The sequence below is a fragment of the Centropristis striata genome, chromosome 19 (assembly GCF_030273125.1).
Source record: "Centropristis striata isolate RG_2023a ecotype Rhode Island chromosome 19, C.striata_1.0, whole genome shotgun sequence".
NCBI classification, from domain to species: Eukaryota; Metazoa; Chordata; class Actinopteri; order Perciformes; family Serranidae; genus Centropristis; species Centropristis striata.
This window is the reverse complement of record NC_081535.1, coordinates 16,093,216-16,107,192: the sequence shown is the minus strand read 5'-3', so window position 1 is coordinate 16,107,192 and position 13,977 is coordinate 16,093,216. Positions and strand designations below refer to the sequence as shown.

General features: G+C 38.9%; 1 protein-coding gene across 1 annotated transcript in view; it reads left to right on the top strand.

Annotated features, from left to right (window-relative positions):
- LOC131992057 (astrotactin-2-like) overlaps positions 1-13,977 on the top strand; it is a 344,657-nt gene that overhangs the window by 178,448 nt on the left and 152,232 nt on the right. The window contains exon 7 of the mRNA XM_059357417.1: positions 760-927. Coding sequence (XP_059213400.1) covers positions 760-927 — 168 coding nt within the window. The remainder of the gene's footprint in view (positions 1-759; positions 928-13,977) is intronic.

The following is a 13,977-nucleotide window of genomic DNA, read 5'->3' as shown; positions in this document are numbered from 1 at the left end:
ATATGATCACTTTTTGTGCATTCTTTGTGGGGAATTTCACTGCAGGGCATTGGCCTTATAACTTTTCCTGTGACTCAGATTTGATTACCGGCTACTGTCTAAGCTTTTCCATCCGCATTAATCCTCTCTTTAAGCCTGGAGACCACCATCACAGAGCTTCACATCATAAAACAGAATAACTGTGCGAATCCTCTTTAATCTTACAATTTCTATCTTTATGTTTTCTGGTTTTTGAAGCACATTTTCACTTTGACACAGAAATGTAGACTCACTGCATGAGCGGGAGTATCCACACAATATAGCTGTGTACGAATTTTTGTGTTCACCAGAGAGGCTGAAGCACAATCTCCTCAAAGCTCCCTTTGGAACTAAAAGTCATTGGCATCAATTAGGGATAATCTTGTTCAGTGATCAGAGTTTAACGATTGGTCTGGGAGCAGTAAGAAAGAAAGGTAAGTCAGCGTCAATGAGCATAGCATTTACTGATTGACTCGTGAAACTCTTTTAGCCCTTCTACTGCAATTACCAAGGAAATCCCATCAATACACACATTATAGGTCTTAATTTTCTCATTTAAATTCAGCCTGGTCAGGAGGGGAATAGAAATTACAGTGAAAACAACAGAATTAGCTGCTTTTCAATTGATTTAGCAATAGGACCGGGAAAATAGCCTTTTAAAATACCAAACAATCTAGCCCATTTTAACACTTTTATTTATTTACAAGCTAAATCATTTTTTCTTGTGTTTCTTTTCCCCAGGAAGTAGTTTTGTGGTGAGCATGGGCAGCTTCCTGGATGTTTCTAATTGGCTAAACCCAGCCAAGCTAACCCTCTATTATCAGACCAACTCGTCCACACAGTGGGTGCTGGACTACTGCGGCCAGAGGACCACGGAGCCCTGCGAGCAGATCTGTGATCAGGACACAGGTTAGTTCATACAAACATGCACACACTGGGGTCTGATCCTCAAAGTCAGCTCTCAAAGTCACACAATAAACACAACATCTGCTCTGTTTAGGTCCTCATGGTGAGCATGAGGTGATGCATTTTAAGTCTTATATAAGCTCCGTATAGCAATAAACAAAGGCATATGTTGTCAACCATAGGTGAGAATTACACAGCTGCATTAATGGAGAATGGCTTAATTCAGTTTGCAAAAACTGGGGGGTTTCATTATTATATTATATATCTACTGGTTAGAAATGCAATTTAAAGCCATATTTCAAGGCGTGTTGAGCATGTTGAGATCAGAAGAAAATACAGGAATTTGAATCTCTTTTATGTTGTTATAATTGCAAGGACTGCAATAGTGAGAATGAGGAGGAAGGAAGGACAGCTCTTTTTGCTACAGGGTTACCTTCATAAATGTATTTCAGTGTCTGTAATCTAAAAAAAAGTCCTTGGAGGAACCTGGTGGGACTGCTGTATTCACATTGAACTCATTTTATTCAACAAATAACAGGTATGACATTGATAAAGTGTTAATATTGATTGTCATTCACTAGTGAAAGCAATAATACATTCAGATTGGTGGAAGTATTCACACAAGCTCAGGTTTAGCAAGGTTAGTTTCATATTATTAAATATCATTTTTTCATTATACGAGCATTTTCATATGATTTCGATATAAACCCTTATATAAACGCACATTTCTACTCTATTTCTATAACTTATAAAGAGATGAAAGATAAACTTATAAGAGTTTTATCCTTACTTGGTATGATTCATCAATATAATAATATGACATTTTAAACCTTTTCTGAAAAGTTTTTTTTTGTCATATTTTTGTATGTTTTATATATACTATATACAGTCATGGAAAAAATTATTAGACCCCCTTTGTTTGCTTCATTTTCTTCTTTTTTTAATGCCTGGAACAACTAAAGGTACATTTGTTTGGACAGATAAAATGATAAAGACAAAAAATAGCTCATAAGAGTTTAATTTAAGAGCTGACATTTCCATGATTTTCTTGATAATAACCAAAATCATTATCAAGAAAACCATGGAAAATGGCTAGATATCAGCTCTTAAATTAAACCCTTATCAGTTCTTTTTATTGTTAGTTGTACCAGGCATTAAAATGAACAAAAAAAAAAAGAAGAAAACAAGGGTGGTCTAATATTTTTTTCAAGACTGTATATTATGTTTGTCTGATAATTATTGATCTTGTTGATGATAAAGTCTCAGAAACCTGTGTATCAAATATGATAACAATGGTTTATAGGGTTAGTTGGCGCCATCCCATGCATGTACACCCTGACTCAAAAATAGCTTTCTCCACCATTAAATACAAGTAAATGGGTGTGAAAAGGACACAGACGACGGCAATAAAACTGTGGGATTCATGAGTGATTGGCTGAGTTGCCAGTCAAGAGCCCACACAAGGGAGACAGCCCCTGCTTTGTATTAGTCTGTTAGGCTGTTTCATAATTGTGGTGTATTGTTAGAGAAGCACTTTTAAGAAATACCCTATTGAATTAGGTTTAATATTAGCCACCGGCAGTTCCACTGGGCCAGTCACATGAAGAAAAGAAGAAGAAAATTGACAGTTTTCAAGATGGCATGATTGGCAATCTTTTTTATATACCCTGTTGCATATTGTATAACAGTATAACAGAGACAGTGGGATTTTAAGCATGAAATAGAAAAGCAAAACATGACATTAATAACTACAATTGTGTTGTTATGTTAATGAAAATAGGAATAAATGTACATTTGGCATTCAAGTCTAAGGGGGTTGTTCCATTTTGTAGTGGATTTTGCTGCTTGGTGCAATTTTTTTTACTTACTGAAGATCCAGCAGGAAAGCTGGGTTTTTGAGGGACTGTTTGCTTTTCTTCTTCTACTGTTGAGTAAATGTAAGAGTCATCCGTAGCTGGAGTCAAAGCTTAGCACAACAACAACAACAACATTGTTAGTGTGTAAGCAGACGCCCTCAGTGCCTGTTGCCCAATCCAGGTAAATATTCACCAGCCTCCACTGCAGTATGTACACAATAGACTCAGACAATTTTGCACCTATTTATGCTGACATTAAACTATACCAACAACAGCCCAGCATGCAGCGTGATGATATTTATCTTCCCTTGAGTGCCAGAACTCCCCTCTGTATTTCGTGCCCAACTAGATAAAGTCTAAGCTCATTAGAATGGATTACATCTGTAATGTATGTGAAATTTATGTCACCCCGGTCAAGGGCATGTTGAGGGCTGATGCATTATGTATTAGAACGCCAGACACTCAACTCAGTCACTTCATGAAGATGCCAAATATGGAGTTAGCACGTATGTGTTTATGGATTCTGAATGTGTGCGGACCCGCGTGCATATGCTTGCATCAATCGCTGCACATTTATGCTTTGTGAGATCGGTAATGGTTCTAATTCAACGGTGGAGTCATTTACTCATTCAGACTCCAGTACATTCAGCATTCTCACTTCATTAGCACTTCTGGCTCCCCCTGTCTCCTTGTCTCTCTTCATTTATTTTGCTTTTCATCTGTCCTTTTCAGCAGCAAGAATATTTGATCAGTAATTGCCCTCAAGTATGTTGTATCTCCTCGGGGCAACCACATCCAGTCTGCAGCAAAATTAAAGGTGTTCTTTGAAAGAGCTTTCTATTTCCGTCACTGTCCTCTAGCATGTATTACAGCACCCGTACAATAGCACTGAGCAATGATACACACACTCAGCACACCTGAAACACACTCTTTCATCCGAGCACATTCCTTGCAGTTCCAACAATAGGGTGAACCACTGGTTGTTAAATGTCAGAGTGTAAATCACATAGGGAAAAGCTGCTCTCTGTGCACTGAGACTTTCAAGCTTGCTGCAATGCTGGCCCGAACAATAAACAATGTCAAAGTGGGTGTTTTACTTTTTTGACGAGTGACAGGAAAACACCTGCTTGGCGAGTCATGTATAAACATGGAAAACACAAAAAAAGCTGCCATAAGCGAACACATGTGGACTGGTGTTGTTTAAATGTGACTGGCCGGTGGAATATCACATCACTTTTTATTTAATAACCACACATTTGGTGAATTTCCCCAAAGTTAGATATCCAGTTGGCCCGTTGTAAAAGGGTCTAAAAACAGAAGTGTTTTTGGTCATTTGCCATTGTCTAGGTGGTGCTGTACTTAATAAAAAAAATGACTATGATATTAGAAAACTAATGCAACTTAAGAAAACAACAACAAAACAAAAGATGTTGCAGGTGACAGCAAGGTGCAACATGATACAAAAAAAAAAATCTTGCAAAAATACAAATATAGCCTACCGCATCCACCTGGGTGTGGGGGTGCTGCAGCACTGTCAGCACTCCTACTTCCCGTGGGTAAGATATTTTCATCATTCTAATAAAAGCTGGCCTAGGACATGGTGACATGTCCTGGTGTTGTCTGTAGGTTTTTGCACAGAGATGCTAAATTAAAATTCTTCAGTAAAGAAAAACACGTCAGGAAATAAAGAAAGTCTACTACTGCTTTATTCTCAGACCATTAAAGGGTTAAAATGGCATATATGCATGTAAGAAAGTATTATTAAGTGTTAATGCCAACAACACAATGTTTCTACTGTCCATTTAATCATTTAAACCTGCCCATATTTTACACACATTAAAGTTCACCCTAAATCAAAAATACAAGTGTTTTTCCTCTTCCTGTAATGCCATTTATCAATCTATATTGTTTTGGTGTGAGTTTCCGAGTGCTAGATGTATCAGTCGTAGAGGTATCAGCCTTTCTCAATTTCAATGGCTTGTGGTGCTCATATTGCCAAAAAAAGACATTTAAAAGACTCAATAGCGATGTATGTTTCAATTAATCATGACCTGGGTAGTCAAGATTATCCACATACGTTGTTGGAAGCAGTTTCATATAGGATCTATTTTCTTTCTATTGAACTACAACCTTATAATCCTCCTGATGGGCCTGCCAGACTGCACAGTGAAACCCCTTCAGATGATCCAGAACGCGGTGGCGCACCTGGTCTACAACCAGCCAAAAAGGTCACATGTCACACCGCTGCTCATCGAGCTCCACTGGCTACCTGTTGCAGCCCGCATCAAATTCAGATCTATGAATCTCGCCTAAAAAGTTGTCTCCGGTACTGCACCCACCTACTTGAACGCCCTGATACAGGCAAATGCTACCTCACGACCGTTGCGCTCTTCGAATTAACTGCGCCTGGCTCTGCCACCCGCTCGTTCATGGCAATCCAAAGTCTTTGCGCTTATTGTTCCCTGTTGGTGGATCGCACTACCAGTTCCTACCAGAGCAGGGGCGTCCCTCTCTACCTTTAAAAAACTCCTGAAGACCCAGCTCTTCAGAGAGCATCTTCTCTCCTAGCACCACACAACAATTCTACTCCATAAAGAATCGTCACTAGCACTTATTCCTGCACTAAGGCCTCTTATCGCACTATACCTTGATTGTTTCCCTTCCTTGTAAGTCGCTTTGGGTAAAAGTGTCTGCTAAATGACTAAATGTAAATGTAGGATGTAAACACTAATGCAGTCTTCCTTGGCTGAGCTGTAATGTAAGCCGTATGTCCGTATATAGCTAGTATATAGGGTATATAACAGTGATGCTAGCAGTATTGGTTAGCTGTAGTAGAAATTGGCTGGTAAAGGGGAAATAGGTAATAGCAAAACTGCTCACAACAAGGTCTGATGAATATCTTGAGTAACTTGGTCATGATTGCTAGAAAGAGGCATTTCTGTTGACTTCTTCAAATGTATTTTTTTAGCACAGCAAGCAGAATGCCCTCTAGTTCCAATATTTTTTTTAAGAAAAAGCAATATATTTTGCACTTGACAACTTACACCAAAGCAATCTAGATTAAGAAATGGCAGAACAAGTAAGTGGGGAAAAAAAATGTCTTTTTGATTTTGGATTGAACTCTCCCTTTAACTCCACACATATCGACACGAACCATTCTCATCCATCAGTTGTCCCCAAAAGCACCGGCAGTCCCAATTTTTATATTTCTTTGTGCTCTATCATCACAAGTGGCTATCATTTCATCGAGTTATCTCACACCATCTCTATCATCCTGCTTCAATGTCACGCTGGTTGACCGCCACTGTTGACTACCAGTCACAGCATCCCAGTGTCAGGATAACAATCCTCCCTGCCTTCACCTTCACCTCCCGACTCAACCGCTAGCATGGAGGTTAGTGAATGAATGGCACAATGGATTTCTTTCAATTGCCTGATGGTTGCATGGGATCCAGCTGACGACAATTGGACCTGGACCATGGGCCATATTTGTACTACTGATCATAACAGCCCAATGCTGAGAATGTAATAAAGTGTCACTGTAAATGGGTTGAAAATACAATGCACCCGTAAATGTAATAAATGATTTGTACATATAATAACATGGTGATTATATAAGAGGTGGTTATAATTTTAAAAGGAATTGGAATACTTTGAACCAATGATGTAGCCCTGATAATGTGATGGTTCAGGTTAAGACTTTATTATTATGAGTTATTACATTATTAGTCAGTGAGTCCTATCTCATATAGTTATACGCCCTACTAAGGAGGAATAGATTGCCTCCACAACCTTTCAATCTATCATCATAACTAACCTCATAAAGACCTGGGAACCTCCTTAGCTGCCTTTGTTTTCCTCATTTGAAATTATGTCTCCCTGGCTCCTCCAGCCTCCACCTAATTGTAACAGAAACTGCTGGAGTGTTAACATATACCCCCGCTTTACCCTTCCATTCAACACATAGAGTACTTGCATGTGCACACATACACACACATACTCCTATGAGAGAAGACTTAAATTGCCCAAGGTCTTTGGGCAGAATGGCCTCTCTCCCTGGAATTTTTATAACAAGTGTAAATTTGCATCAGGACAACAATAACTCTTTTCTGTCCCCGCACCATGAACCTTGAAATTTGAAAATCATCCACACGGCCACTGTGAGATGTTAGAAATCATTATAATGAAAGACGTCCTCTGAAACATGAGGTTTTGTTATACAGGTTGAAGAGTGATGAGAAACAATTTGTGTTCTCGAGTGATTGCCACTTGAACTGCTTTATATTTTTGGCCCCTAATTCAGATCATAAGTACGGTTACAGTGAGAAAGCGTAAGAGTTGGAGAATGAGGGCACAGCGGTGACATAATGGTGACAAATTTTATTGGCAATCTAATATTGGTGTTGATCCTGGATGATACTGTCCCCATGTGCAGTGCCAGGTTGTGTGTCTGTGTAGAAACCTGGCTGATATGTAACAGGAAAGGGACTGGGTGAGCGCAGTTTGGTAATTATTGTCATCAAATGGCCATTTCCAATCACAGGTGATTAGCTCTGAATTAGGCCGACAACATGGTCTAATCAGTCAACCATAACTTTGGCATCAGTGAATAGTCTCTATGCTTGGCAGAGCCTTTTTCTTTTATATTTCAGCTGAAATCACAGTTTCAACACTTTTCCCAAAGGCAAAGAACTGCAGAAGAGGTGGGTAGGTGATATCCGACGAGACAACTTTACCATAACTAATCACACAGGAATCTCCAGCTGGTATTTTCAGAGTTTAGACCATAAGAAGTCTCCAGCTCCAGGCAGATGTAGATATCTGGAAAATGGGGCTATCCAAATGCTTTTTCCATGGAACAACTTCACCCTGCCTGCCCCACTGCCTGGGGTTTGTTAAAGAAAAGAGCAACCGAATACAGACTAAACCCAAAAATAAGAATCCCCTATGGATGTAAGATCACGACTACTACTTCACTACAAATCTGCCATTCAGCGGCAACTTCCTCTCCAAAGACAGCCAACTTTATCTCTCAAACCCGCTTCTGATCATGAACTCTCACTCCAACCACCAGTATCATAATCATCCGAATCCAAGCAGCATCATGGCTGTGTGCAAAACTTCCCCCACTGACAGTTAACCAGAATGCAGCACGCCAAAGAAAGTCTCAGAGCAATTTGCAGCTTTTTTCGACAACATGAGGTTTTACACAAGGTGAGCTACCAATTTCATTTCTTCAACTTTGTTTGCTGGATTTTCCTAAAAACTTTTTATTCTGTAACTGTTGGCATTGATTAGACAATTTAGTGCCCATTCTCTGGAAAGCCTGTTATTACAGCCCTAATTTGTTGTTTTATTCGTAAAAATGACATCTTTGATAATATCGTATCTGCAGTTCGGTACATTACACACAACATATTCACTTTTATCCCACAAGTTTGCAACTCACACTCACCTGATGGCCTTTTGGAGGCAGCAACACACAAGATGGTGCGTAGGACTGATGAAGTACCACAGACTGGCAATGCAACAGTACATTTTTATTTTTCTGTTGTCCTATGATTCTGAAGATGATGCATCGTTTGGGTTTGGTTTGCACAGTATGGTATGCTTGTTTTTGTCATTTTCTACGAGTCTAAAGTAGACTTTTTGGAAAAGGACAAAAGTCTCAGCAGATGATAAGATGTTTGAACATTAACCATTTAAATGCATTTATTTAAATAAGTAAGTTATGTTCCATCTGTTTTTATAAGAAAATAATTCTATCTAAAATGCACTGCATCTTCTTTTTGCAGTCTGCAGCCTATTGATGAATTATTTCTGTGCATGACCTACTGTATCTTTCTTTCGGTCTGATTCAGAAAGATGTGGCCCACAGATGCAGAACTCCAGCAGTCAACAGTGAGCTGTATCATCACAGCATGAGCTTACTTTCTTTACTTTGTACTTGGAGCTGTGGGCATTTGGATGTCTGAGAGGCAGCAAAAGGCTCACCTGCCAGATGTTTTTCAGAACTACTCTGATACACAAGCGGTGCTGGACTGCATTGAACTGCCTTTGCAAACACCAAACTCTCTTCTCCTTCAGAGTGAGGTGTTTTCTCCCTATAAATCCCCCTGCAGCTTTAAAGGGTTTATTGGTATTGCTCCTCATGGGGCAATAACCTTAGTCTCAGCTCTTTATGCAGACTCCATCAGTGACAGAGAGATCCTGAAAAAGATTTAGCCATCTAAATTTAGCCATCTAGTTAGGGAGACAGCTCCTGGTCTTAACCGTAGGAAGGTCTATCATCACACCACCAAGTATTCAAGTAATTATCCTGAAAATTTTCATTTAAATAAATGTGTGTTAATAATCTATTGCTGAATAAGGAAACACAATGGTGATTAAACCTGTGGCCTACTGATGAAAGCCCTGGCAGTTTTAAGAACTTGGTGTCACGGAAAAACTCACAAGCCTGCACAGTCAGTGACTGTTTTCAATCACCCAGCAGTGGTTTGTCCTCCGGAGAGACAGGGCCAACACAACAGACTTTCACTTCAACTCACTTGTGTAGTGGAAGAGTGTTTTTTCATGATCTTGCTAGTGGAACCCGGAACTCATTGACTGTCTTTCTGATGGTTAGCTCTGTGGGCAATGGCCAGTCATGGTTAGTCTGATTAATAACTTGGAACCGGACTATGGATTTGGAGTTGACGGTTGTCATGTTTTCTCTGCAGATAAACAAAAAAAAAAGAGAATAGAAAGTTAAATTGCCATCAAACGACAGCCAGTGAATTCAGAGTTTGCATATTGTTGAATACTCTCGCCTATTTTGCGCTCCACATAGACTGTTAACCTCCATGCAACCAAAGCTGATCAAATATGATTGTTAAATTGAACGAATGTAACCAGAACACTTCCAACAAGAAAATTCATATTAACATATCTGTTTTTATTACAGCTAGCATTGCAAATACATTAATACTATGGCTGAAAAAAAAGAAAAGAGAAAGGACCATAGGTAATGAAACTTGAGATCAAGGTGAGATAAAAAACACACCTGTAATTACCACTCATGGCCACAGGTGCTGCAATAGAGGAGGAAACGGAGATCTTTGAGATTTTAACTTTGAATGTGTTGCAATAAAACAAAAATGTGTTGAATTTAATCTGATGAACTGACAACTGAAATATGCATGGATTCACTTCTACAGCCCTGTGGCGTTTCATTTATTGGTATTGGTTATTTATTGGTACAATTCATACCTCTGTTTTGAGGTGCGTAGTATAGTTTTGTCCGTGTAAATCGAACAAAGCACGGATAAGAAAACCACACCATTCCATACCTGTGATCAGTACTTGCCATTAATATGAATGGCTTTCCTTCCAACATGTTCTCCAACATAAATGGCAGAAGAGGTCGTGTGTCGGTACCAAGAATTACGGCATGTAGGTACGTATTGCAGCTCGCGTTTCAGGGCACATATTAACGTATCTCGGAGCGGCTCGTGGTACAATGGCGCATTCTAAAAATAGCACACATATACGGTCCACGGTTGTAAAAAAAAAAAAGACTGCAGTTTCTGTGGATTTATATTGTAAAACCACTGACATTAGGTTTAGGGCAAAACACTTCTGGTAAGGCGTTATAAAATACATTTTAAACAGTAAATAAATGTACGTAAATGCCGGAAATTAAATAGTGACTGCCAAAATGTACGTAAAAAATAGTTTTTAAAAAAGTTATGTTCAAAAACGTGATTCATGTAGCTTAAGTAAAAAATGGTTACTTTTATTTTCACACGGGACGCAAAACCCGCTCTCCCTGGTGAAAGTCCACCACTTGTTCGACCCAACCAGCAGCTAACTATGGGAATCCGCCCTTTTAAACTTCCCTTGCCTGTTAATCTGTACTATGTCAGCAAGATGGCGGCGGACGGCGAAATTCGTAAATATAACTTGTTTTGCAGTGCCTGTACACACAACCTATATTCACGTTTTTGACGGGAGAACAGGCTGTTCCTTCAACTTGTATGAGCCATCAAGTCCCATTAGTTCAGAGGTACCTGCAGTCAATATAGCTTGCTGCATTTGGGCATTTCAATGCAACTAACCCAAATTATGGTCTCTCAAGTGATTCGTTCAGGTGGTACATAAATCACCAGTCCACATTTTCTTGGGTTCAGAGTTTTCAGAGCTGCATAGTTCTTTAATGCACCTATCTCTAGATCCAGTCCTGTTTTTATGAGTGCCGTTTGACATGTCCCTCAGATGATCCTCTCCCGGCCAGATTTTCTGCAGCACTTGGCTCTCTAAAAAAGACTCACCTCCCATAAAGTCAAGGCAGTTACCCTCTCCTCCCTGCGTGAACGCCAATCAGTCGTTGGCATTCTCCTTCACTTCAATAAATAAAGAAATTTGATTCTAAAACATAAATCGCATATTTTGGCATCGTTGACTCATCATCACAACAAGAAGTTTGCAAAATGCTTGCAATTGGAGCCATTTGATGGATTGCTATGATGTTTTAAAAATAGCATAATATCAAAGCACATAGAAAATAAGGCTCGTAAAAAAATAAAAAAATCAATGAGCCACTACATCAGCAACTGTTCCAAACTCATAACATAGCAGATGGATGGCACTGATATGGCTCATGTCTCTCCAGAATCCCAACTTAACTCCAGCCAAATGCACATTGTAAATGTAAAAAAGGAGTGCAGTTGCCATAGTGCATTAGCAGCTAACTGAAGTTCAAGTTTAAGGACCATACAATTCCAACTCCCCGTCCCCTCCCTGTGTGGTGTTTTTACTGCTGGCTTTATCTTTTTAAGGGGCATCTTTTTTTTTAATATTAACTAATCCTGCACAACTTCTACTCTTCCTACTTTTTTTGTGATACACTCACCTTTTGTCTGCCTCCTTTGAGCTCTCTGAAGAATACTGTCAGTTTCTCATCTCAACCACAACCTTCCTATAATACACCTGCACTGTATCTGAACCAGGTTTTTTTACAGGCAGAGAAACTGCCACACAAAACTGAGCCTTGCAAGTTGTTTAAAGGTTAGTTAATCCCGCGGAATGTGTAATCAACCAGACATATCTCTTCCTGTTAATTGCCTGATCCTCCCTTAAAGGCATTTGCATAAAGGGAAGAGGTGCATTTCGCTGATTACTTGCAAGGTGTGTGTCAGATTACACTGTGCTGCTGTGCTGGCACACCTCATCTGAGACACGGTGGAAAAGACTAACTGAAAGTGTCCCTCTACAGCCTCCAGGCTTACAAACATATCACTGCACAATGTACTGTATATATACTCATGTATAAGCTACATATCTAAATCAATTATCCACATTTAATTGAGTGTGATTACTCTTTGCTGCCAATTTAATACATTGTCAGTATTGTAAATTACATTGTGAAGACTTCTGAAATGAATAAAAACTGCAATCTGTCACTCTGAATAACAGTCTGGCTGTTTCTTGCAAAATTACATTGAATCATTATTATTTTAATATACGTAGAATTCACAGAAGCGAAGACAAAACCAGATGTTTGCTCTCTGCTTAAGATCAAAGCTCAACCTAAAGATTCCATTTCACTGTTTCCAAAATCTTATGTTTTATGCTGTTATATTAGGACATCATATCTTTCAATTGAAATGCTTTCAAGCGCAAATCCAAGCATCTATTCACCTGATTTAAGTAAGAAGCATTAATCACTCGTCCACACTTGACTACCCACTGGCTCCAGTGGTTTACAGTAATATTTCAATAATTTCCATCCAAATGAGCTCCGACACATTTCAGCTGCAGTTAGAATACTGATTTTGTATCAGAATAGTAAAGATCAGATCGTGAAAAAGTAATAAATAGTCATATGCTCCAGCTATTCTACTTTTCTTCTGTATGCAACAGTGTAACTTTATCTTTATACTTTGTGGAAAAGGAGGAACATTTACTTATTTTCTTTTTGACCAGTTTCAGTTTTGAGCCTTAAAGCAAAGACTCTTTACTCTTATTGCTTTTATGCATATGCTGCCTTTTTGCTACATCACCCTGGGGAAGGCCAAGGCCATGGGGAATAGGCTTATCCCAACTGACTATATGTCTGCTAAACACAGTTATTTGAGTTGAGCTGAATAAGGTAAAAGCAACCTTCCATTCTGCTGTGTGACAAATTTTATGTTAAACAGTGAAAGAGTGAGTATCTGTTGGGTATAAGATAGAAAATATGACCATGATGTAATCAGAATCATTGTAAGTAATTGCAGCTACTAAGTTATATCCTGTATAAAGATTCAGACATATAATAACACAGACTTAGTTTTATTTTATCCTTGTTGGATAACCAATGTAGTTTAATACAGACTTTAAAAACATCCAGCAATATGCCAAAAGACAAACAATCTAAAATAAAACAAAATATTTTTTTATGCAGCCTTCAGTGCTTCATGCAGTCTAATGGATCAGTATGAGGCTAATTACAGTGGAGCAGTAAAAAAAAACAACATTGCATAATGGTGCATTAAAATGCCATAACATAAGAAGTGCTGTTCTTGACTAAAGAAATTATTCGTCGATTGACAACATTTTGTCGACTCATCGATTAGTTGATTCAACTCACAGATCTATAAAATTAAATTTCTCCACAAAGAATCATTCATAAAGTAAAACGTTAAATCTTGTGTATACCAGAAATTAGCTTATGACTTTCAAATAAATTGCAAATTAAACCTTCAGCTCTGTCACTGCCACATGGTTCTAGACTTTGTTTTGTTAGCAAGCCATTCACCAATGAAACACTGGTGATATAAGCATTGATTAGCTTTTCATTCAGCGTGCATTAATAAAAAAAAACTATGTTGGCCATGTCCTATTAGATGTCTCCCCTTGAACCAAGCACAAGCTGAGTATAACAGCTGTCAGCAGAAGGCACAGTCACTTGTCAGTGGTGCGCCTGGATGCAGCCTGCTCCCATCTCCCCTCTCCAATTAATCAGAGGTGCAGTCAGGCATTTTCACCAGCAAATCAAAGTTTGCTATGTAAATCTTTCCCATTTCACATGTAAGGAAAAAAATCCCAAGTTGGTTCACTATTGTTAGCCTACCCACTAACAGACTACTAATGAAAATGCCAATTCCAGCCTCTGGCAGACCAGAAAAGGGAGAAAACTTCCTCCCCACCTCCCCAGCACGGTATCATGTGACCTGAC